This window comes from Coccinella septempunctata, chromosome 1 (genome assembly GCF_907165205.1).
Source record: "Coccinella septempunctata chromosome 1, icCocSept1.1, whole genome shotgun sequence".
NCBI lineage: Eukaryota > Metazoa > Arthropoda > Insecta > Coleoptera > Coccinellidae > Coccinella > Coccinella septempunctata.
Genome location: NC_058189.1, coordinates 16,896,063 through 16,923,473, shown reverse-complemented (window position 1 = coordinate 16,923,473; position 27,411 = coordinate 16,896,063). Strand labels below are relative to the sequence as shown.

Here is a 27,411-nt window from a genome sequence, read left to right as displayed (position 1 = left end):
AATACTAATATTTTAAATTCTTTCGAGAAGAATAGTCGAAATAGATCAATATTTCCAATGTCGGCAATGTCACACTATAGTAGGTAGTAAGTATAGTTATTAATGAATTTTGGTAAAATTTCAAGTTTATTGAATTGATTCCCTCCATCTATGTCCAAGTTTGTAGAATCATTGCTCAATTTCTGTTGCAAATTTCTTCTTAATCAACTAATTAACATAACAATATCAACAGTTAAATAAGTGTTTGTATTTGAAATTAGAATACTCCTAAAAATTCGAAGCAATAAACCGCAACTGAATATAAATAGCGCTTATAGGAATTCCCCTGCTCTGACCTTGCACAACTATACATACCATACAACATGGAAGAAGATAGCGAATAATAATTATAATCGTTATTATGATTCATGTGTCTTGAAAGCTATGCCGTTTGTTAACTAAATAGAGCAATCGTTTGATTTCGGGGCATCGTTAAGCTTCCTCCTACTTCCTTTTGTATTTACTTTGAAATTATGGAAAAAATAAACGACCATACATCTACGTCTAGTGATGATGTAGTAGAAAAATGTAGTACCTGGTTGGAAAGTTGTTCCCTTGATGATAGTTTCGAAACGAATTCGTGCTGTAGTGAATTTTCTAGTTCTTCTAATTTAACTTATTCTTCTAACTCTACGCAGAATTCAGCTATGCAGAGTGGATTTAAGTTTCTCACAAGTGAACCAACGATAGGAAATATAACCATAGACAAACATGTGAGTATGGAAGTCTTTCATCTATACTATCGCTAGACATCTACCCGCAATCGCCTACTAGTTGCAAGTGATATTTCAGGCTGATGTACGATAACAGTATAAAATAGTCGAGCGAATGGGAGGTTGCTTTGATTTATATGAATCTGATTAACCCTCTAATACCCAAGTCCGCCTTGAGACTGGTTGCATATAAGTGGATACAAAATTATTCTGCCCATGTCCGCCTTCAGTATAGGTTCATTTTGTGAGTATACAGGTGTTAATGTAAATCAGTTAACTATTTGCGAAAAAAAGATGTAGATTACATGAGCTAATTTGAAACTATACGGAAATAATTTTAAAAAAGAAAAAAAAACTTGGGCATTAGAGGGTTAAGAAGTAGGCTCATCCTCCTCATCTCCAAAAAATTTGACTATGTCCACCAATTTTCGTTCAAGTAGTCTGAAACTCGGTTTTGCAAAGCTTAATACCGAAGTCAACATCTGATTGACGTTTCCATGTTATTTGCTTTCGATCAATAATTCACTTATGAGTATTCAGAAGAACTATAATTCTTGCATCAAATAATCTATACCTACGTTATACCTATGTCCATTGTCCGAATCACTATCAAACCGGTGATAGGTTAATCAACGATTTTTCACCAACGTATAGCGGATTAGAACGATAAGAAACGCCATAAATAATAAGTCTCCGAAAGGTGATGCCCTATCCAATCCTAAACATAGAGAATAATTTTTTTTCAGAAATAGATAAATGTATTTGATGTTCTGCGAAAATTCATAATGAAGTTCAAAATGATGAAAATTACAAAATGTAATAATTTGAATTTTATTTCGATCTCTACGGAGGAAATTCATTACCAATAGATGAAAATTCAAAATCGGTAATAACTTCCATAATATTTTCAGAATCTTCATTAATTATATCACTGAGAAAAATCCTGTTACTCAATGTAAAATCAGCTATACTGGTTACAGTTGAAGAGTTCTTTTTCTTCCACTTATTTAGATGTTTCTAAAGGAGTACCGCGAAATTTCAATGAAAAACGATAATTACAATGTATATTCCCAGTGATCATGAATTTTTCAAAGAAACAAAGTAGTGCTATTATTTGTTAACACAGGGACTGTGAGTATTCACCGAAAAAAATTAAATCTTCGATGTAGGTAATATCAACATAAATTTGTTATTTCACATAATATATCTGGATTGTATTGACATCAACCTATTTATTTCACTACTCTTACGATTGGTCAAAATCTGCCGAAAGTCATATCATATTTTAGTGGAAGTTCATGGTGACCATACTCTAGCTGAACGAAAGTATTAGTGGTTTGCCTGGATTAGAAAATATCTCTGAAAATTGGCTCAACTTTGATGTACTCTAATATGGAAACGGATTGCGGAGCGTAGCCTCATTCGAAATTCGAGAATTGAGTGATCTACAATTCAACAAAAAATAGAACTTTGTTTATATTCAGTTTTTCAGGGGAGATACTACGGAAAAAAACACGAAAACACTCATTTTTGGCCACCAGAAGTTTAGTTTAACTCTCTGAGGGGGAATGGGGGAAACCTAATGTAGTTTACTGACTGGATAAGCCATTCAACCAATTAAATTCTATACAGTAGTATGGATCGAATTTTATTTTTACTCTTTCTAAAAAAAGAATTGCAGTACTCAAAATTTTCATCCCAACATCACTCTACTATTATCTCTCGTTACCTATTTGGCCATCATATACTTATTCACGAAAAAAATTGAGTTGCTACTATTTACAGAAACAACTTAAGTGGCTTCAGAGTGAAATGGGGTTCAACTCTCCCAGACTTCCCATACCTCGAATTTCGGTTTTGATATTCTAAAATTTTTCTTCGATAATATAACATCAACTTCAGAATGAGTCGAATGAAGCGGAAAATCTGAAAATCTTCATTCACTTATTTCGAAATAATTATCCATATTTGTACAACAATCAATGAATAAAATTTCATATGATATTAAAATTATACTTCCAAATGGAATAATTGGAGAAAATTACTTAGTAGGTAAACTAAAGTATGCCTTATAATTATTAGATTTAAATCTTCCGCTGTAAAAAAACGAAACTAGGAGCCTACGAGACGATACTAGAGTAAAGTCTCTTCTCGTGGGCATCACTAATTCATGATGATTTATTTCGCCTTTGTCCTTCTTTTGCAGGACCAGCAATCTCAAATGACTCATCTATCATCTCTTATAGGACGAGATAAAATACCAGAGAATAGTAAAATTCAGATATATAAGTCGAAGAAAGTACATATTGGAGACGTCAACTTTATACAAGGTCCAATTTATGTGAATAAAATAACTCAAAAATATTCAGAAACTGAGAATATAATAGACAACAGTTCTAGTTTGAGTACACCAGGTGAGAACATTTATATTGTTTGACTACCACAATTCCCAACAGATTTTAAGTAATGGGGATTTATACAGAGTTCCCAAGAACTAAGACTGAGATATACAGGGTGTTTCATTGGTAAATGAACATACGGTAACCTAAGCTGCAGCTACCCTAGGCGAGTTCAAAAAATCCATATATGATAGGTCTAATCAATTCCATAACCGAGATACAGAGTGCTTTATGTATTCAACTAAAATTTCAATTTCTCATAACTTTTGACCCAACCAGTATAGTCGGTTGTTATTTGGAATATATTATTCAATTACAAAGGTCGATAGATTCACATTTAAATTTCCAAAAAATTCCAGGTAATTTAATCAAAATTTTTGGATTTGGTGGAGGTATTAGAAAAGAGCAGAAAATTTTCAATGAGAGTCAGTAGATTTCATTGTCCCGCACGTCATTTTACTCAAAGGAAACTCCAGGGAAAGATGAAATTGAAAATTGGAATTCCTCTAATCTTCAGAAAAATCATACATTGTGATCAAATTGACTTTTTTAGTTTTTTGTCCCACTTCTTGCAAATTAGTATTTCATAATATTCTGAGGAATCATTTCAAGTTATCACCGGAAAAACATGACTGATCAAGAAGAATTTATTCGAAGACAACAACGATGAATAAATAAATAAAGAAACATAAAAACTCAACGATAATTAAATAAGGTGCTCGAAAGTACCACCGTTTTGCGCAATACACATTCTTGCCCTCTTCAAAATATGTCTGATACTTTTTTTTATCATTTCTGGATTCTTGGGTAATTCATTGCAGGCGACTTCGATACGTTGCATGAGAATCTCCACACTTCCTATTTCAGATGAGTGTACTGAACTTTTTAAATAACCCCAAATAAAATAATCAACCGGATTGAAATCTGGTGATCTAGCGGGCCAGGCATGCGGTCCACCTTCTACCTTTCCACATATTTGGAAAGTTCTTATCCAAAAAATGTCTGACCATTACTCTGAAATGGGGTGAAGCTCCATCATGCTGAAAATGCATTCCTGCAATGTCCTTCAAGTAATACAGCAAGATGATTTTGGAGCCGTCTTGTTAGGACGTGTTGTCCAATTAATCGATTTTTAAAAACGCCGTACCATACATTCATTGAAAATTTTCTGCTCTTTTCAAATATCTCCATCAAATCCAAAAATTTTGGTGTTAAATCCCAGCTTAGAAGATGTGGCATATTTTTCAATTACGGACCTGGAATTTTTTGGAAATTTAAATGTGAATCTATCGACCTGTGCAAGTGAACCATATATTCCAAATATAAACCGACTATCCTGGTTGGTTCAAAAGTAATGAGAAATTGAAATTTCAGGTGAATACATAAAGCACCCTGTATCTCGGTTATGGAATTGATTAGACCTATCATATATGGGATTTTTGGACTCGCCTAGGGAAGCTCTAGCTCAGGTTACTGTATGTTCATTTACCAATGAAACAGCCTGTATGTAATTGAAAATTTTTTTAACGTCCTCTTTGGAAAATTTTGCTTTCCATTGTGAAAAGAATCTCTTAAAATTACTGTAGCAATAATATCATTTTGACCACCAACAATTTCACAAGCCTTTCAATGCATCCACTCCCTTCTATGATACTACATGTTTTTCAAAAAATGACCCCAAATATATTTTTCAGATAGTCTGGAAAATTTCTTCCTATTCTTTTCACGCAGCCAGCGTTTGCTGATTCAATAATCAGATCCGTATTTGAAAATTTCATTGAATTGAAAAAAGATAGCTCCGCGAAAAATTTAACGGGGCGATTCCGTGTCAAAAAATATTGTGGCTCTTATATATGTATAGGTATTTTTTGTAGCTGCCTATGGATGGCACCTGAAAAGCAAATTTTTTTCTTACTAGTCAGAAAACTGACAGCAATAAAATTGAGAAGACATTCTATGTGAGCGAGAAGACCGTAAAAAAATTTGGTGATTTTACTCTATTGCAAGGGGTAGAAAAAGCAACAACTAAAATTTGTTTCCCAGAAACTTTTTTCGTTATTCATATAAATTAATTCGAACTTTCTTTAATGGCATGCAGACAATTCTTGAATACTTGAAAAATTTCAAATTTATTCTCAGACATCAAACTAATTTCTATATAAATTAATTTTTGCTTTTAGAAAACTTTTTCCGACTTTTCCATGAAGAATGGTGGGAAAAAGATACTTTTCACAGAAAAAACAATGTATATTCAACTGTTTGTGTGCATTAGTAGTAGTATATTCAATATAAATAAACATTTGCGCATCTCCCCTCCCTAAATATTGACATTTGTGGGAAATCATAATCAATATTCCTAGTCAATGTACAATACCGAAGAGAAATATATGTTACGCTCAAGCATTCATTTGTTTCCTGTACAAATCCTGCAAGAAGACATAAAAATACATAACCTATCATTTCCTACTGTAACCATTTATATATTTACTCCCCTATCCAATCTGATTATTTCTGCTCTCAAATCATCGTTTACCTTCACATGGAAGGTGGCAAATTTGTATATGTTACGGCAAAAAATAGGTGTGAACCTAAACTTAAGATAAGCCGGGTAAACTTAGGCGTAGCTTCGAGTATATGCTAATGTTAATTTCTTTAGCCGACTGAACTTGAGCCTTATCACAGCCACAATGTAGAAGCAACTGAAAAAAGAAGCAAAAATGATTCTAATACTTATGAATATAATGAAACTATAAAAACAATGCATTTTTTTGTATGATTTCACATATACTTTAAATAGAAGTAAAATATTATGTTAAGCAGTTAAGAATGAGCATACAAGGGCAAAATATGAGAAATTAAACTTTTGTTTCCTAACGCATTCTTACTATCGAATCCAAAAATCTAAACACCTGATGACAAAACACGAGAGGAACGTGCATTTTTGAGTATGTGAGTTTTTATTCATAATTTGACAAGGGAGAAATGATCAAAAGCAGGGTGACAAGAATGATGGAACGAAATAGTTCTCTTTATTAAAATCCATAAACCTAATTCTGAAGAAATATAAGTAGCAGTTACCAATCTCGTTTGTAGCTATCCAAACTATTTGACTGATAAGCTTTACGAAGGGTGCACTTGAATCCTTCATACAGGGTGATTCGTCAAAGGTGGCGACCGGCTGTATTTCGGAAACCGTATGACCAATGTCTTGGGAAGAAATTCTTCTAACGAAGTCATCTTGAAAAAGTGCTATTCTAGTTCACCTATGAACTAGTACGAGGAAATAAAAACCTATTTTTATTTCCTCGTACGATTGTTTTTCAAGAAATATACCCGTGTTAAAGTTAAAAAAAATTACAACATTAGAAACTATCGTCTCTGTTTTGTAAAAAACTTTTTTCGACTTAATATATAGAGTTAGGTTAGGTTAACTCTATAATCTTTGGCGATACCATTGAGTATGAAACCCACTAGAGTACTTCTGATTGCATCTCCTTTGCTATAGGCAGAGACAACCTGTCTCTGCTATGGGTATCTACTTGGCATTTGTATCCTCAAAAAAGCCCTGCATTCACCAGGTTGCACCATGTGACCTTTTCTTATTCTTCTGGCTTAGGTTGCTCCTTCGTGGGTAGAACTTCGAACAAAATGCGAAGGGGGCATTCGCGGAGTACATAGATGATTGAATCAAGCGTCAGAGATGTTGTTTTTGGAAAAATAACATAAATTTTTCCTTCTAGCGTTTCGAAAGTATTACTTTCCGCACGCATTGACGTTTGGAAAGTAGTACTTTTGCAAAATCGTGCGAAAAAAAGCCCCACTTATTCACTTTCCGCACGCAAATATTAAAGAGTCGCATCAATCATAAAGTTTTCGCATGTCCCTATGCACCAGTCATAAAATTCAAACGTTTCTCTATGGGACTGAGCGCACAAAAATATAATTCCTTAAAACCAAAGATTATAGAGTAAGTGCTCTATAATATTTGCTTATAACGTCAGTTTCCTAAGATTACAGGGTGGGCTTTATAAAACGAAACAGACGATATAACGGGCGCAATAAATTTATTTCGAAAAAATTCTCGGACACGTCGATTTTTACTTCGAGGGGGACAACTTTTAAGGTCAAATTCACAACTATATCGCTTCAACCCTTAGTGTTAGAACACCAACCCCTAAATTTTGAATAGGAAAGATAGATTGAATGAGTGATACCTCATTTGAAAGGCCTTTTTATCCTGAATTCAGCGAATTAATTTTTTTCTCATTTAGTGCATTCGTTTTCGAGATATTCAATTTTGAATTTCGTACAGTACCAGTCATTCCGCTAACTATGCTATGTAAAATCATCAATTATTTGACAAATTCATTCTGTGGTTACGTGGTTAAGATGGTAACCGTAAATTGTCAACATTAGTCAACGAAATTATTATTATCGGTAATTACTTTCTTCAACAATTAAGATGAAAATGGTTTATTATTTTTCAGAAAGAATTGAAATTATTTCTTTATTTTTCAACAATAACGAATGCGGTTCTAAAACGAACTTTCTGCAGATGTGCTTTTTTGGGTGCAATCGATTGAATAAATCTGCTGTACGATTCCCGCTTTCGTTATTCTTGAAAAATAAAGAATTAATTTCAATTCTTTCTGAAAAAGAATAAACCATTTTCACCTTAATTGTTGAAGAAAGTAATTATAATACCAATAATAATTATTTCGTTGTCTAATGTTGACAATTAACGGTTACCATCGTAACCACAGAATGAATTGATGATTTCACATAGCATGGTTAGCGGAATGACTGTTACTGTACGAAATTCAAAATTGAATATCTCGAAAACGAATGCATTAAATAAGAAAAAAATTAATACGCTGCATTCAGCATAAAAAGGCCTTTCAAATGAGGTATCACTCACCCTATCTTTCCTATTCAAAATTTAGGGGTTGGTGTTCTAACACTAAGGGTTGAAGCGATATAGTTGTGAATTTGACCTTAAAAGTTGTCCCCCTCGAAGTAAAAATCGACGTATCCGAGCATTTTTTCGAAATAAATTTATTGCGCCCGTTATCTCGTCTGTTTCGTTTTAAAAAGCCCACCCTGTATAGTGTAGAAAGATAGGAAACGCCCTCATGTCTCTAGTACTAAAAACCGACTATATTTTTATAAGTGAAAACACATTTGGCAATGAGATGGCGCTGATAACGTAATGTCAATACAGAAAAACTGTTTAATAACAATGTTCTGTTTTAAAATTGAGGGGCGCGAAATTGGAATTCTATTCCTTGTATCGAATTTCAATATCGACTTTGTTGAGGCCAGAAAACAAACATCCTGAGCGACAAAACAAAAGGATGGTTTTGTTTTGTGATCAGAATGTTAGTTTTCAACTGAACATTGTTCGGAATCAATTGATATCAATGAAACATGCTGTTGGATGTGCTATATATTTATTTGCAATTTCTAAAAAATTCAATTACGGATAACGAATAGAGCTTTGACTAGGACACAAAAGTATATGGTGATCTGCTATACGTCAAAGGTGTTATTTCTGTCCAATACGTTGTTTTGAATCAATATAGACATAATTGAATTTGTACAATTCATATCAGGAATTGATATGAGCCAATATCCAATATACCATCATAGCATACACATTTCAGTTACTTACATATTATTTAGAGAATATTCAGATCCCCGATTAAAAAATCTTCACTGAGGTATACAACACCTGTATGTTAGCCCGCCAGTAGAGTTTCTTTATAATTTCTTTATGATATGGTCTCTTTATGACACAATATACAAATTGATTAATGAATGAACAAAACACTCACAGCAGGTTTCATAAAACTTTGACTTTCCAAACAACAAGTTGACACTCACTCGATACCCAAAACGAAATCAATAAAACCTTTGCATTTCTGAATACATTGAAGGAAAAGCAATTCAGAATATTTGAATGGACGTATAAAAGTCATAATTTACCCTAAATGGGCCCTTCATGCAAGGGAACTTCCCGCATACAACAATTTACGTGGATGAACAGTTCTCAATTGACTTGAAGTAAAATGTTCATTACACATTGTGTAGTCAGTTGTGTTTGCAGGCCTTTACGCCCTGAAAATTTCATCCACTTCGTAGTACTGAAAATAAAAACAATGAATGACCGAGTCACATGTTAGCAGCTTCAATACTGACATTTCCATTTTCCTTAGTGAGGTTCGTTTTATTTGATCGACAGTTCTTCACCATACAATAATTTTCGAACGATATTTTAAGGTTTTCACCAAGAAATTGGACACAAATTTCAATAATCAGCAACTAGAACGATCTTGATTAAACAAAGGCGGTACGAGAATCAAAACATTCAAAAACATCTTTGATCAAAATGGCCTTCTGAAATCTCACAAAATTTCATATGTTTCTACAAATGTATATCTTAGGACCTTAAAAACACATTTGCGCTCACATCACTTTAGTCGCTTCGTTTCCTATCTTTCTACTCTATAATCTTTGATCAGTTTCAAAACGATAAGTCCACCGCGGAAGTCTTTCATTTACGCAAGTGGGAAAAATATTGTTCCTAACTCATGTGAAAAGTGCCTTTTCCGCAATCGACATGTATAGATCAGTCTATACATAAATATGTATTTTAACCCATACTGTATAATAACTGGAATACTGGAATAAAACAAGGCTGCGTGTTAGCCCCTTTACTGTTCGATATTTTCGCCATAGCTGTCTCGATATTTGCAGTCATGAGTTTGCCGGTAAGAGGTGTTGGGATAAGATTCAGATTTGATGGAGGCCTATTTAACCTGAAGCGCCTCAGAGCAAAATCCCGTTCAAAGGTTATCACGGAACTTCAATTTGCAGACGACTGTGCACTTATCGCTAGCAGCCCAGAGGATCTACAGATAATGCTGGACACCTATACACGTATATACGAAGCTATAGGCCTTAGACTCAATACCGACAAGACCAAAACCCTGGTAAGTCCCCCAGAAAACCTTCAAACACATATCAGCCTGGAGAATGAAACCCTAGAACAGGTCGAGCAGTTCAAATACTTGGGAAGCTTCATAAATACTAGGGCTAACCTAGACACGGAAATACACAACCGTATCAATTCGGCATCACGGGCATTGTGGAAGCTAAAGGTCAGAGTGTTTCAAAATCACGACCTCAATCTGAAGACCAAGACAGCTGTTTACAAAGTAGTCATCCTCCCAGCGCTTCTTTACGGAAGGGAAAGCTGGACGCCCTATAGGCGACATATTAAACAGCTTGAACAAACGCAACAACGTCATCTAAGACAGATAATGCACATCAGATGGTTCCACAAGGTTTCGAATGCAGAAGTCTTGCAACGCGCGAGTTGTACAACAATTCAGACTCAAGTAACGAGGGCCCGACTCAGATGGAGCGGCCACATTCTGAGGATGCAAGACACAAAACTCCCCAAGATAGCTCTGTATGGCGAACTGACAGAGGAAGCCAGGAAACCAGGAGGCCAGTATAAGCGGATATCAATCCCTAAAATCAATTAATGTCAATCATAACTGGGAACAACTAGCGTTAGACAGGTCACAGTGGAGATCTATGGTGCACAGTAATAATGGAGACTCGCGAAGAATTCAGCGGCGGCCAGATCTGGTTGGTGACTATCCATGCCCAGAGTGTGGAAGGATTTGTAGGTCACGGTTGGGTCTCTTCAGTCACAGGAGGGCACACAGTCGCAATTAGCCCCAAGAAATTATAAGTCTGTTCTTTTTTTATGTCTTTTTGTAGATTAATTCCCGGTAACGGGATACAGCAATGAATGAATGAATGAATAATAACTGTTTCACCAATCACCACACAATGCGCATATTATTTTGTATATCATATGTTGATTGGAACGAATGATTTCCACAGTCTTCGAACGAATCGTACGACAAGCTTTGAATAAACAAGTAGAAAATCACCGAAATTTTTATTAATCCCGCAATCAAGTTGCATCAAATTTTCTTTATGTGCACCACCCAAACTTTATAGTGGTTTGCACACGACAGCTTGACCTAACTCCGCTGCAGTCTATTGCGGAAAAGTATCACTTCCCACACTTGTTAGGAAAATAACTATTGAAAAAAATTAAGATAGTTTTCTTTAATTTGCAGTTACACAAAACCTTTTTATCATAAAAAGACAAATTAAAATTGTTTAAATACTTTAATTTTTTTCTGCTATTTTTCAGTGACCCTTTTCATCACCGAAAGAAGGAGTTGGTTAGCCCAGCCACCATTGGAAAGAAACCCTATGAAGGAACCTGCAAAACATGTTATAATATGTAAGTGCAATATTTTACCTTTTTTTCTTCTACGTTAGAATAAACCTTACATAGTATACGTATAGTATCACGAAATAAGGTTGATCATTAGCTAGGCATTTCGGAAAAACTCAAAAGAATGCAGTTCATGACCTTGTTGGCTAAAATATTTTCATTACTGTGATGTTGTACAACTTTTGGTTATGTATACCGGAAGTTGTTATTTCAAATAGAACATATTCTCAGGAATCAGGAATCAGATAATTGATTAATGAATTGATTAGGTATCGTCACAAATTTTCCATTTATTTAATTATAGGTATATATCTTAAGCCATGTTATTAGAGAGAATTTTCTTATATAGGGTGATTCATTTTGAAATGCGCATACAGTAAGGGTAGAATGGGGGACACTGAGGTGCCTCTAAATAACCTATATTTTATAGGTCTATCTTTCTCCATTATTAGCATAAATGGTGATTTACTGATATTCCCCAATTTTTAACTTAGATCTTATCTAGATGTTTCAATAATGAAGTGGCAGTTAATTGAAAAACAAACAAATTCTCTTCCCCCAAATGGTACTTTACCAGATGCATTCCATAAAATAAAATCTTTTTATTTTCTTAACTACTAGATCTCAATTTCATCGAGATACGAGAGAACATATCCTATATGCATGATCATAGTACGTTTACATCACACAACATTGAAAAAAAATGGAAGAAATCATAACTTTATTTTAAACACAAATACGAATAACCGAGTAACGGTTGAACAAATCTACATTGAAAGGGTTCATTCAACTTTTAAAATCTTGGAACTATTTTTGTTTAGAAAATGAGCAATTTTCCTCTTTTTTGAATTTTTTTTCAAGTAGTCAGCAATGTGATGATCAATTTACGCGAACAAGATATTTGAAAGTCAGTTATTGATTATAAAATTCGTTCTGAATAGCTACATATCCTCCCGTTTTTCAATAAACTTGGGATCTAGAAACAAGGAAAATAAAAATAGTTGTAAATACTATTTGGGGAAATAATTTATTTTATCAAATTTTTTTTCATTTTTGAAACATACAGATTTGACTCAAGCTATCAAGTCTGAAAGCTGTATGCGGAAAAAGCAAATACATTTATTCTTACTTATTTTTTCTGATCTTTCCAAATTTGTGTTGTTTCTACTCGAAATCTACTCCTTAAATTTTTCACAGTACTACCTGGTATAAAACTTTTTTCTCACAACTTCCTTAAAACCTTTGGCGTTCATCATAATTGAATTGAGGAGAGAGGATAGGATTCAATGCCTTATTTTAGTGAAAACTTATTCATTCATCATTATATTAAATTTATTCTATCAGACTGCGAAAGCACGTCTGCTCGACCAGCTCGAACGAAAATTTTTCTCTAGAAATTAACCAGTCAACATTTTATTTTTCTTTGAAACCGGCTCGCAGTAAAAATCGGACTCTTTTAGGGTTTATGAGTTTATTATCGCTTTCAAAAGGATTATATACTTTCATTATTGCACTACCAGGAAGTCTACGTCCCAGAGAATGAATGACTGCTACCAGTCCGATTTTATTTATGTATTTATTCAAAGATTATTGAGTTCTATAATCTTTAGTATTTATTATTTTCCTTTATCTACCCGCTTTGCCGCCCTGGGTTTTGCCATCTGAGATTTTTGTATTCCTCATCGGTATATTACTGACACTTACCCCATGTTTTCGTTTTTTTGTATCTTTCCCCCACGCAATTACAATAGTGCAGTGCAAATTATTGTCAAAGAACTCTGAGTTATCCGCATCGTTGTTCAATTGTGAGGACATCAGTTTTGAATGACTAAAGAACATCCGTTCTTTATTGAGACAACCGTACAAAGATTTAAAGTCATCTTTCCTTCGACTCTGAAAAGTTGCTGTGATACTGAGCTAGTTGGTCTAGCAGAAAATCTTTAGGCACACATTCGGAGATAAAATTGATGCAGACGTTCGCGTGTATGACTTGGCAAAACTTGTAATTTGCTATAAATGATGTATCAAACGAAAGTGTCAAGTTTGGCAATTTTTTTCATTGAAAATGCAACTGCAAGAAAATCAGATTCGAAGGAAATAATTTCTTCAATTTCTAATCAGAAAGCAACAAGAGTTTATTTTTCCAGTTGACCTGTTCTGGTATTTGTTCATGTTTTTTCATTTATCGTATTTTCCGATTCATTTTCGTTCCATTTTTTGAATTTTAATTATATTCCAATACTTATATACTTTTTTCCATATATTTATATAATATGTTACTATTAAATCATATTTATAAATTAATGAAAGCTTATGTAATAAAGATTTTTAATTTTTCTTGATCTTGGTCAAGCCTGAATTTCTAAATTTAAATTCACTCAACTAACACCCCCTCATTGAAAACTCAAAAGGAAAGGGCCCGGTGATATGATTTACACTAGGTCCTGGACAAAGCTTGTTACGTCCCTGATGATGTTGTTATATTCGACTCACTTGAAAATCTTCTTGAAATTCTTCAAAGTTTATGACTTAAATTTTTAATCGTAATGAAATTGATTTTATATGTTCACGAATATGTGTGACGGTCGATTTTTGGTAAGTTGGGTTCTCTCCTTAGCACATTTTTCAACCTGAAAATATTCCACGTAATTTTTTCTTTCCCTTTCGTTGCAGTGAAGTCTCAACTCACCGAAACTGGTCGAGCGGACGTGCTTTTGTAGTCTGATAAAATAAATAAGTTTTCACCAAAATAAGTCCCATCCTCTACTAAATTTTTTCATTACGTTAATCGATACAACTTCTGACAAAGACCATACAAATCAAATATCATGAAAATGTATGGGGTGGTTTATAAATTATGATTAGTTGAAAAAATGAATAAAAATGTGAATCAGCCTGTGTCTTGGTGACAAAGAACGGCAGACCCATAAAATATAGATAATTGAGAAGCACACTGGTGTCCTCCATCTACCCTGATTGATGTATGCGCATTTCCAGGGCCGGCGAGAGTAATTTAGGCCCCTGAAGCAAAAAAAAATTTGGCGCCCCTGCCAAAAAGTATCAATAATGACATGTACTCATGTATAGGGTGGGCAAATTTCGCACTACAGCTTTTAAACCAGAGGAGATAGAAGAAATCTAATAACCCATCTTCGTTCTCTTTTACTGAGAAATTAACAAGAGTAGTAGTCATTTTTGGCCACTTCTTTTGTTTTCGAGTTATAAGCGAAAATTTGAAAAATAGCGATATCGAAATAAATTTATATCTGCACTAATACTGATGGTAGAGCTCTGAAATTAAAACATTATGCAGGCCCTTTTTATACCTAGAATCCAGTGGCGTGTTCGCCTTTTTAGCAGGACCCCCACCTCACATAAAAAAACATTCGCTCCGATGATAATACACAAATTTCTTCTTCCCATGAATAATTTTGAATAAGTGCATAAAAAAAATTAAATTCTAGTGAATGAGTAATATTTGAGATTGAAGATGAAATTCCAGAAGGCGGTAAACTGAGCCGATATGCCGCCCCTCAGACAGTGGCGCTTGAAACGTTCAATTGAATCGCCGATGTCACCCCGTCGTTATTTTCATCGAAATATGTCGAAAAACCGTCGAAAAATGATGAAAACAATGGTGAAAACAAGTTTTCGTGACACTAAAGTTCAAGTTTTTTTTCTCATAAAAAACAACTAAATTGAAAAAAAAAAGAGACGGGGTGACAACAAGACGTCCTGTAACTTCACTTTAAAAAAAATCAAGGCTTCACGTGAGAAATTGAAAGCGTAAATTAAGAACTATTTTTGGCCGTTTTTGAATGGAGAATCTTGAGGTATTACTTCACCTTAAGGAACTAGCATTGGGAATTTCCCATTCATATTACGTTCGTAATAACTTTATAAACTCACATTGAGATTTTATTATCTGTTAATATTCGGGATAACTTTAGGAAGTCGCAATAAGAATTTCAAATTGATGTCAAGTTCGGGACATCTGCTGAAACTCGCAATAAGATGAAACCTGGAAAAAGCAATGTGAGATCTCTGCGGAGAAGTCAGTGTTACCTGGGTATATTACTTCAGACTGCCTAACTATCTCGATAATCCTCCACAGTACCTGGGTCAAATCCTCCATCACCCATATTCAAAATTTGGGGACTTCATCCTATCATGATGCTTGCTCTTTCTCATTTTTCTCATATATAACATCTGTCTCATCTTGTTTTCCCAGTAAATCCTCGAAGAATTCCTTCCATCTTTGCAGAACTTTTTCCTCATCCTATGCCATTGCTGTAGAACTTTTTTATTGATCCTCTGAATTGCACACTTATTGGAACTACCCTTTACAAGTCGTTCTTCATTTTTCAGGTCACTCGGCTACAGAAGGGGCAAACACGATAGCAGAAAACATTCTTCTTGTTAGGCTCATCCAGAGTTTTCATATGGATTCTCGTAAATGGTCTGATATAGGATACAATTTTCTAATAGGAGATGATGGATCAGTTTTTGAAGGTCGAGGCTGGAACCTTGTCGGAGCTCATACAAGACAATATAATTCGGTATCCCTAGGTATTTGTTTCATAGGTACATTCTCTCGACATAAACCGAGTCAAAATGCAATGACAAATGCAAAAAAGCTAATCGAGCACGGAGTATCTATTGGGGCCATTAGTCAAGATTATTCTTTACTGGGGCATTGTCAATGTATCGGCACTGAAAGTCCAGGCGAAGCTCTTTTCATGGAGATCAAAACATGGAAGAACTTCGATGCTACAGTCGGTTTGAGAAATCCATCGATTGCATTACCTTCATTGAAAAATGTAGATGAAATCTTCGTTCCTTAACACTACATCTGAATGTGGACAAAGCAAGTGAGAAAAAACTTCTTCAGACTGATTTTATGATCTTCATAATTTTTTCAAAAAATTTATATTTCAAATTGTGACGTTTCTTTTTTTTATTAAAAATTCAATTATGAAAATTCACATTTTATTGCCAATGAATCTTTCAATGTTTTTCTTTTAGCTCTTCCCTAACATTCCTTACCTAACCTCTTTTTTATGTACAGGGGCGGATGAAATTCCCCGAGAAAATTCCCGGTTGGCCGGTCGATTCCTGGGCCGAAGAGCTGGTCAGTTCGTACCATTTTTCTTGTCAATTTGAGATTAATGTTGGGTAAACAACTAATAAAGATATGTTTTTGCAAATAATACTGAATTAAAATAGGTAAATTTTGTGGCTTCTATCAATTTTTTTTTCGAATGGCTTTACCATTATTCCCGAACAACTGGCATAATTGGGGTGATTTAAAACCTGAAGAAAATACAGAAGATACAGAAGAAGAAATACCGAGGGCAGTGATGCTACACCTGATAATATGATTATTAGGCTAAACTTGCCTTATACTAAGCATGGGAAAACTACGGCCCGCGGGCCAGGTCCGGCCCACGTGAAAGTTTAATCCGGCCCGCGTCAAGATTTTGAAACAATCACCAGTATTTTTGTTTTTCTAAGTTTGACCGCCTGATAAGGAGAAGCAATGTCACCTAATACCGAGTTGTCTCAAAGCGTAAGTTGCGTACTGTTTATTATCATCTTAAAATATTGAAGATTATACATCGAAGACGACAAATTAGCTGGAAACGTATTAGGTGGAAAAAGGACTGATAAATGGGGGCTTCATAGCTGCTGAAGTGAACCAAGTCCATGCAGCCTAGTTTTGGGATACATGACTTAGGTTAGAATATAAGCATATGCTTACATTCACTTTACACAAATCTAAAGAAGTCACTTTTGAATTAATTGGTGATAAACAACTTCTATGTCATGTATCTCGAAACTAGGCTGCATGGACTTGGTTCACTTCAGCCCTGAATCCCTCAAATAAAAGTCCACCAATTTGTTATTCAAATTGCATAGAGTTGTGCTCGAGGCTCAGCCTTAGTACTGCGTGTGCATCTGGCAGCGGCTGGCATTATTTCTTGTAATCCCCAGAAAAAGCAAAAGTCGCCAAATATCCTTCGATGTTCCAACGACTGCATCACAGAACACAAATAGTGATGCATGGAATCCAAAACTTGCAACGAACGGCTTGTTGCTGAGCTCCAAACATGAAGGCAGTATTCAAGTGTGATTAATGCATGAAAATTTATTCAATTATTCGATTTTGTGTAGTTTGAATCGATTAAGTAACGGTTTCCTTCTAAAAGAAAATTTTTGAGCTTCAAGAACGGTATTAATTATTGGATCTAACATTAATTTTCGTTTAGCAATGTTTGCGCGCAACTTAGCATAGGTGTAGTGTTCTAGTTCTCTCCATTCTAAACTAAATTATTTTGGATTTGCTTGGGAGTCTTGGGACCTCGAGTTATAGCAGTCAACAGCACGGTTACTGAGATGATGATATTATGCTCGTGGTGGTTAGTAACGAATCAAGGATTAAAATTTTCGTTTGGTTCGTTGTCAACGTCTGTGTAATTCGAAGTATTTTTGACCTTTTGATTTTCATTGATGAGAGCAACAAAAATATCACATATTTTTCAAAAATTTCAAGAAACAAACAATCACGTCCTCCAAAGTACCTTTGACTAATATTTACAACATTACTACTGGAGGGAGGAGCACCAAATATGACGGGTGGAATCTGGTATCGAGGGCATATTTAATGAATAATCATAATTCCGAGTCATTCCGAGTCATTCGCTTGACAAGAGTGCTCCTAGTGCTATAAAAGAGAAAGCGGACGAGAAAGTCGAAGTGTCATAAAAGAGAAAGCGGACGAGAAAGTCGAAGTGTCACAGTGCCGTAAAAGTGAAAGCGGAGGTGAAAGTGTACACTGGAGAAGCTGCGGAATTTATGATTCCGTCTACGAAACTTCCGAAGTTTTTTGTAAGTTCTATAAGTGTATGTGTTATAGAGCGGAAATTCGTTCAAATTCAGTGTATTCAGTGTCGAGTCCAGATCCCAAGATCGCTGGTTCCACGGATATCACTGGTGAGTCGATTTATTTTTCTGATAGTATAGAAAATATTTAATTTAGCCACATAGCTTAATAGTAACATAGTAGTAAGGATTTCCAATATTCATTATTATTCCGAAATACCTCATATAGTTCAATACGGACAAAAAGCCATATCGGAGGTCTCAGACAATGAGAGCTCCTACATGGAAGCTACGGACACCGAAGAATTCAGCGATGGAGATGCAGAGGAGCTTGTAAGGCTCAAAGAAGAGAATGGGCAGTTGAAGGCTCAAATAAATAAACTGACTGAAACCGTGTCTCAGTTGGTCGGGGAGATACGCCTCTTGAGAGAGGAAGTTAACAAGAATAAAGCTCCTCAATCCCCTAGTTTTGCTGAAATTGCAAAACAGATTACGGCACAGAAATCCCCCACATTTGCAGAAATTGCAAAGCCGGTAGCGGTCCCCAAAAATTCCTCCAAACAGGAAGTAGCTCCAGAACCGGAGAAGAAGAGAAATTTTGCAACTCAAGTTGCTAAAACCCAGAACGCGCCGCCCACAAAACGCGCGCGTAAAGAAAGTTCATCTTCAGACGAAGAGACCGCAAAAAAAGCAACGGAGTTACCTAAAAAAGATAAAATTCCACCCATCACGACGATGGGTACAGCCGATTGGGTAGAGATCTCAAAAGCTCTCTACTTGAAGAAATTCAGCTACAACAGAGCAACCGTCGTAAAAGACGGGATCAGGATCGTAGCCTCGACTGTGGACGACTACAGGAACATAACAAAATATTTTGACCAGATTGGTAAGGAGTACTTCACGTACCAGATGGAGGAAGAGAAAAAGATATATGCAGTTATAAGACATATCCCAATAGATGCTGACCTAGATATAATAAAAAATGATCTAAAGGTCCAAGGAATCCATGACGCCGAGGTGTCCAGAATGACATCCAATAAAACCAAAAAGTTTATACCCTTATACCTGGTAAAAACTCAGAGAAAGGAGATTTTCGAAATAAGACGCCTCTACAATCTCTGCATTGTAGTGGAATCAAAAAGAAGGGCAGAAAATCCAAGCCAATGCTTCAGATGTCAGAGGTACGGACATGCCCAAAGCAAGTGCTCTTTTCCATACAGATGCGTCAAATGTTTGGGCAATCATTGCACAAAAGATTGCGAACTTACCAGAAAAGGTGAGGAGAGAAATGCCACATGCGTTCTGTGCGGCGAAGAAGGCCATCCAGCAAGCTACAAAGGATGTAGCGAATTCAAATTAGTTACAAGGGAGAGGAAAACAGGCTCAGCAGAGCACGATTCCTCAAAAAGTCCAGGAGAAAAAGAAGCCTACCCCCTCCAAAGTAGACGACAAGAAAAAAGAAGTATCCAAACCAGTACAGAAGAAGGAGCAACCGAAAATGCCCCAAGATAAACCTACGATCAACAAAACAAAAGAAAACAGAAAAGTCTCTGAATCCGCCGACGATTTAGACACTTTTACTGAAAAAATTTTCAACAAAATCATGTTGAAAATTGAAAGAGAGATGGAGAAAAAACTCCAAGGAATGTTCAGTAAACTGAAATAATGGAACATACAACTAGGAAAAATTCCCTTAAAATAGTCTCCTGGAACATAAACGGGGTCAGAACTCGAAAACCCGAGATAGAAGAAATAATATCAGAGAGAAAACCTGATATTATAGCCTTACAGGAAACAAGAATACAACCAAATACGCGATTGAACATCATGAATTATGAGATATATAGATGTGACAGAATCGCAAACACTGGGGGAGGTGTTGCCTTACTGGTTAGACGAGATCTGAAACACTATTTTAAAGGAAGATCTGACGAGTCACAAATAGAAACAGTGACGATTGTTGCTGAAATAAATCGACAAAGAGTCGAAGTCACATCGGCATATAAAAGACCCCCAAATAACTTATTGGAAGAAGAAATCAACAACTTACTAGATGGAACAAACCCGAAAATCTGCATCGGAGATTTTAATTGCAAATCTCCAGAATGGAACAGCAGGATGGAAAACAGAAATGGCAGAAAACTGAAAGATCTCGCTGAAAAACATGAAGCTATCGTTATTGGACCTGAAGAACCAACGTATCTAGCATTCGGAAATGGATTACCAGATATAATTGATATCGCAATTATGAAAAATATCACTAGAGAATTCTCGATAGAGACCTTGTGGGACGGAACCTCTAACCACAACCCCATCGAATTAACAATAGGAGAAGGGCCAAGAAGAGAAGTAATGCAAACAAGAGAATACACCGATTGGACGAAATATAGCCATCTGATACAATCGGAGGTAACAGAAATACCAACAATCAACACACCGGAAGACCTAGAAAGAGCAGTTGATAAACTAGAAAAGAATATACTAGATGCCTACAAAAAGAGCACAAAGAAAATAACGAGACCAGCACCGATACATCCACACGGTGATACACCCAGAGAAATCAAAGATCTCATCAGGGAAAATCGGAGACTAAGAAAAACATACAGGCTCAACAAAACAGATATAAAAGAGAAATCTAAACCGACACAGCCAAGTTCTAAAAAATGCCCTGAAGGACATGAGAACAAATAGATGGAACAAAAGAGTTCAAGAACTAAATACTATCGATCATTCTGCATGGAAAATGCAAAAATGTCTGAGAAGAGAAAAGACTAAAATACCACCTCTCCACGGAGAAAGAGGAATGGCATATACGAATATCGATAAAGCAGAAGCACTGGCGGACTCGATCGAAAGAGAATCGAGAATAAATTACAGACCTGATGACGATAATGACGATCTGGAAGTGGAAGAACTAGTAGAGAACAACGAAGAAGAAATGGACGAACCACCAGTAGACGACAAAATAGAAAAACCAACTTCTCCATTTGAAATAAAAGAGATAATCAGAAGCTTGAAAAATAGAAAAGCTCCCGGAAGTGATAAAATAACGAATGCTATGTTGAAGAAATTACCTAGAAAAGGTATAGCTGCTCTCACAAATATTGCAAACGGTATAATGAGGACTGAACACTATCCGGAAAAGTGGAAAACTGCAGAAGTCATAGTGTTCAACAAACCAGGCAAAGATAAAAAATTCCCCCAAAACTACAGGCCGATAAGTTTATTGTCCGCCCTAGGAAAAGTAGTAGAAAGGGTAATCGCTAGGAGGCTTACAGAAGAAACTGAAAATCTGAATCTCATTCCAGCAGAGCAATTCGGATTCAGAAGAGACCACTCAACTGAACAGCAATTACTGAGACTCACAGAATACATAACAGAAGGATTCCAAAATAAACAAGCAACCGGTCTTGTACTACTAGATGTCGCCAGAGCATTCGACAGAGTATGGCATGAAGGATTGATTTACAAAATGAGATATGCTGGATATTCAATGAAACTGTGCAAGTTGATTAGGAATTATTTGAGGAACAGAAGATTCTACGTGAAAGTGGAAGGAGAAAACTCCACAACCAGATATATGGAAGCAGGGGTGCCTCAAGGGTCAGTACTTGGGCCGTTACTGTATAACATATATATTCACGATATACCAAAATCTCCAAGGACTATGCTGACACTATATGGCGACGACACAGGAATCGCAATGCGACATCGCAAGCCAGAAATCATAGAAGGAATATTACAAGAAGCTATAGATGAAATAAATGACTGGTGTATTAAATGGAAAATAAAGCTCAACGGACAAAAGAGCCGAGCGATATTACTGCAGAAGAGGAGACTAAGAACTACAACAAATCTAGAGGTAGATGGAGAAGAAATCGAATGGAAAAACGAAGCGAAATATTTAGCTATCACCCTAGACAAAGGTCTAACATGGAGAAGCCATATCAAACAAGCCGTTGACAAAACCAAGGCAGCGATGAATATGCTCTACCCGCTGATAGGTAGAAAGAGCCACATGGCAAATGAGACAAAATTGAAAATAATCAAAGCCGTTGCTAGACCGCAACTGACTTATGGATCAGGTGCTTGGGGATTCGCGGCAAAGGCAAAGAGCCATATACAAAGAATTCAGGCAACAGAAAACAAGCTACTACGATGTGCCATAGATGCGCCTTGGTTTGTCAGGAACAAACAGATATATCGAGATTTGAAGTGGGAAACCATCACCGAATTTATGAAGAGGAAAGCTGAAAAGTTATTCGAAACAGCGAAGGAACATCCAAACGAAGAACTCAGGAGACTAGTGGACTACGATCCGGAGGAAGACAGAAGAAGAATGAGAATTTACAAAAGGAGACCGCGAGATCAATTGAGGAGAGATTAAAATGAGTTCGAAAACTTATTAAAACTATACTAAGAAGAGATATCCGAAATGGACGAACATGAAAACCCTAGCACGACAATGTGCAAGAAGAAATTAACCGATTAAGGGATAAATGGTTTATAGGCAAATGCCCGGAACCAATAAAAAGCAGGTTAGGTTTAGTGGGTCGCGAACTCAGGAGAGTGAGTAACCCCACAGTGTTCCCTAGAAATGGGTTCCTCTGGGCGAGAGATAGAGCCCCGTGTTTTCACGGTCGCAGATTCCCCCTGCTATAAAAAAAAAATAATAATAATCATAATATCTCGGGAACAACTGCATATTGTTATGTGAACAGGTGTTTTTCACTAGGAAACTATGAATAGCAGCGTAAGCAACCGACTATAAATGTGCCTACAGATTTCTCTAACGTGACGTGGGCCCATGTCATAATGCGCATGATTCAAAAATCTAACATCGGATTTTGCGCGGAAGCGTTCACTGTGGGAACGTGGGAATACACGTGTCAACGTCACGTCTGACTAGTTCTGACTAGGTCTGACTGTACAGTTATAGCTCATAGTGCAAGCGACGAACTAGTGCAAATAAATACGAGTGTAAATAAATAGTAGTGACATAGTTTGTTAGTTATAAAGTGTAAGTATAAGTGCAAATAATTTAAATCAGTCGGACGTTTTAATTAACCGAAGAAAACGTTACATTGGTGTCACGTGTGAGGTTCAACATCGCTCGAATTAAATAAATAATTTTGGATATTTGGAGTTCATGCCAGTGACTACAAGACTACAGAACGCTATGGATACTCAAGCGGTAATAAAATGGACTTTTCGAGTAAGATGAATGAAAGAATGGAAGAAAATTCTCGAAAATTGAATGAGAAAATGGACGAGAACTCTTGTAAGTTAAATGAAAAAATGGACGAGAACTCTTGTAAGTTAAATTAGAAAATGGACGAGAACTCTTGTGAGTTGAATGAACAAATGATCCAAATGGAAGAAAATTCTCGAAAATTGAATGAGAAAATGGACCAGATTGAGGAGAATTGTAATGATGTGGTGAGTCAACTTACATATAAATTGGCTGAGAAACTGGAAACCATAAACGAAAAAGTCGATAAAGTGGACGAGAAATTCGATATAGTGAGTTGAAAATTTGACAAGGTTAACGGAAAGTTTGAAGAAACGGCAGGAATAATTGAACATCATGCCAAATTGATAGATTCCTTGAAAAAAATGTCAAATAGAACAGATATTCTGGCTTCAACACCCTACAGCACAGCGAAAGCGGAAAATGACGGCGATGGTAGTAGAATGAAGATCAAGCCTCCAACTTTTGATGCAAAAATACCCTGGTCGACATATCAAAAACAGTTTGAAGCTGCTACGTTGGCGAACAATTGGAATGACAACGAAAAAGCCACGGCATTAATAATAGCTCTACGAGGAGAGGCACTCAACCTTCTGCAAACGATTCCGGAGAGTCAACAATAAGCCTGCTACGAAGTTCTTACATCGAAACTTCAGATGAGATATGCCGATGCTCATCTACAACAAATTTACCATGCACAAATAAAGAACCGAGTGCAGAAAACAGGGGAAAATCTCCAGGAGTTTGAAGCTAATGTGGCGAGATTAGTCAGGCTGGCTTATCCATCTGCTCCAGATAGATTCCTAGAACAGCTATCAATCCAGACATTCGTGGATGAGATCAAGGATAGTGAAATGCAACAAACCCTGAGACTAGCACGCCCTAGAACCATAGATGGTGCCTTAGCCCAGGCTTTGGAAATTGAGGCAGCGAAGCAAGCGTCGCATAGAGGACACCTTCGTGTAAGACAAGTCCAAGAAACAGACCGATCTATTGAGGACATTGTCACAGAAGAAGTCCGCAGAATATCGCTTGCTAGGAGAAAGAATGCTGTGGGCTGGAATTGCAACAAAAGGAGGCATTCCAAGCGAAATCGTCCAGAATTTGAAAGAGGTACAGCTGGGAAACTAAAAGGAGTCCCTGTGGTAGACACTGGCTCGACCAAAACCATTGGGTGTCCCCAGAATTCCAGCCATTGTTCGCTCCTGAAAGAAAGGATCGATTTAAGGCGGACCACCGTAATCGAAGACGACTGGCTACCTGAAGTAAGTCAAAGAGCACAAGAGGAAGATAACGACTTGAAAGTGATCCTGAGTTGGGAAGAAGTATCCACACTGAGTCAGAATATAAAGTCCTATTGGGCACAATGGGAAACGTTGAAGATTGATGGAGGTCTTCTGAAACGTTGTTGGGAAAATGAAGATGGAACTGAGCAGAAACTTCAGTTGATTGTGCCGAAAAGCCATGTGACAGATATTCTGACCAGACTACATAATGGAACTTCAGGTGGACATTTCGGAATAACTAAGACGTTGATTTTTATAAGACGTAAATTTTAGAACAGATATAGTTACGTTGAGCGCTGCATATTGCAACTTAATCAAAGAAGTCAGATTATGACAGTGAACATATGTGCGCCTGTCTTTCATTGTTGTTTAACTCTTTGATCTCTCATATTGTTGTTTATATTACGATGTATACATTCATTTTCGTTAGAACCCTATTTTCCCTGTAAATTATGTATTCATATATTATGTCATGTTTATAACTGTTATTCTGATGTGGTGAGTTCTCTTTCTTGTAATATTTTATATATTTAATTGTAATATTTCATATTGTGTGAGTCTTTGAACATGACCTTATTGGGTCATTATGAAATCTAATTGGTTTTCATTTTAATTTCGACTTTTAATATATGTTTATTTTTATTTTATGATGTATGTGTACTTATCATTGTTATTATTTTTATTTTTGACGTTTGTATTCCTTATGATTCTTTCTGAGTGCTCAATTGATTGTGATTTTTTATTTTTGTGGCCTGAAGAAGGAAATAAAAGTTTCCGAAACGTCGCTGAAAGAATAATAAGTTTTTCATTTGGTTCCTTGTGCCGATATAAACTACTGAATAGCACCAATGAAGCAATATAAAGTCGGATCCCCTATGGAACGAGTAGCTAACGACATCACTGGCCCCTTTCCCGAAACAGACCATGAAAACAAGTACATTTTGGTAGCGATGGACTATTTTACAAAATGGGTGGAAGCCTAAGGTATTCCTAATCAAGTGGCCGAAATTTTGAATCGAAGTTATTCCAAGAAGTATGCAGCAAATTGGGGATTCACAAAACAAGGACTACACCTCCTCATCCACAATCAGACGGCATGGTCGAACGAATGAATCGGACCATGGGAAAACATCTAGCCAAAGTAGTTTCTGATCACCAGCGGGTCTGGGATGAATATTTACATCTATTCACCATGGCATATAGGTCTTTGGTTCAAGAATCTACCAAGGAAACTCCATCCAGTATAATGTTCGGCCGAGAAGTAAGGTTGCCTTGCGACTTAAAATTTTGGATGTAAGCATGGAGAAGACGTAGCTAGGGAGGCCTACGAGCAAATTAAGGAACAAGCTGGATTACATTCATGACAAGGTGCGCAATCAAATGCAGCAAGCAAGTGACCGAACGAAAATGCGCTACGACATCAAGGCTATTGAAGGTGGATTCACCGCTGGATATCTGGTGTGTGTACCAAAGCTGCAGAGACAGTGGGAGGGAACGTATGAAGTAATCAAGAGGATAAATGATGTAGTGTATCGAATAAGAAAGCTCCCCAGAGAAAAACCAAAGGTCGTCCATTTCAACCGATTAGCCTCGTACGCGCAGGACGAAGAAGAAGTACGTCTTGTGGAAGCTCCGATGCAAGGTAGTAGTCTACTCTGTAATCTGTGGTAGTAGTACTCTGTAATCTGTGGTAGTAGCGATTACCAGAAGTTTATGGATTGCTATGGTGAGACACGCGTTGCACGGTTCGGCGTCACACAAGATCACAAGAAGTACATCAAGACCTCTTTACAGTTTCTGAGGAATACTCTCTCGCTCATTGTGTAGCTAACGTAGATAAGCCAATCAAAGTTTTGAGAAACCCGCGGTTACATGTTAAGCTCAGCGGTGCAGTTTTGGCCCTTAATACATTGAGTATTAAACCCAATACTCTTAAACTATGTTTACCTTAGCGAAATTCTCTCGATAAACTCATTCGGGCGCGAAAACTAGCTTCGAGTAAGAAATCTAGGTTGTCTATGGAAATTTCGCACTACACAAAACAATGAGCGAAAACTCTCGCGCCTTCATTTTTGGTTTCGTAGTCCGGCAGTCCTCCGGCTCTCAACTAGGGCCATATATCTATTATAATATAATAGATATATGACTAGGGCCCACGCTCTGCAACCATTGAACTAGGAAGTCTTTAGTTCAATGTCTGCAACACACATTACAGAGAGATGTAATCTGTGCTCTTAAATTGCAGAGTACAGGTCCTTTTTGTTGATTTTAGAGGTTCAGTGAAAAACGTTGAATCCTTTTTATGGTTTATTACACACTTGTGGAGCATTTACATATACTCATAACGCATCAACGCTTGCATCAAGACTTACACTACTGAGACATGTAGAAAAATTGCCGCGTCTTTTTGCTCTGACATTGACAATTAATAACGATACATTCAAATGTATCGTTATTAATTGTCAATGTCAATGTCAATGTTAGTTTTAGTTCAAACTAAAACTAACCTCTTAGAACT

At 36.4% G+C, this 27,411-nt stretch overlaps 1 protein-coding gene across 1 annotated transcript; it reads left to right on the top strand.

Annotated features, from left to right (window-relative positions):
* The first annotated feature begins 378 nt into the window (after positions 1-378).
* On the top strand, positions 379-16,437 carry LOC123312771 (peptidoglycan-recognition protein LE-like). Its single transcript, XM_044897257.1, has 4 exons — positions 379-752; positions 2,959-3,166; positions 11,388-11,480; positions 15,843-16,437. The coding sequence occupies exons 1-4, from the start codon at positions 513-515 to the stop codon at positions 16,316-16,318; spliced, it is 1,017 nt and encodes a 338-aa protein (XP_044753192.1). The 5' UTR covers positions 379-512; the 3' UTR covers positions 16,319-16,437.
* Positions 16,438-27,411: the final 10,974 nt, after the last annotated feature.

What these genes read in the sequence shown, in the direction of transcription:
- LOC123312771 (XM_044897257.1), top strand. Translation starts at nt 513, where the DNA reads ATGGAAAAAATAAACGACCATACATCTACGTCTAGTGATGATGTAGTA. An exon ending in ATATAACCATAGACAAACAT is followed by an intron (nt 753 to 2,958) that starts GTGAGTATGGAA and finishes CTTCTTTTGCAG; the next exon opens with GACCAGCAATCTCAAATGAC. An exon ending in TTCTAGTTTGAGTACACCAG is followed by an intron (nt 3,167 to 11,387) that starts GTGAGAACATTT and finishes GCTATTTTTCAG; the next exon opens with TGACCCTTTTCATCACCGAA.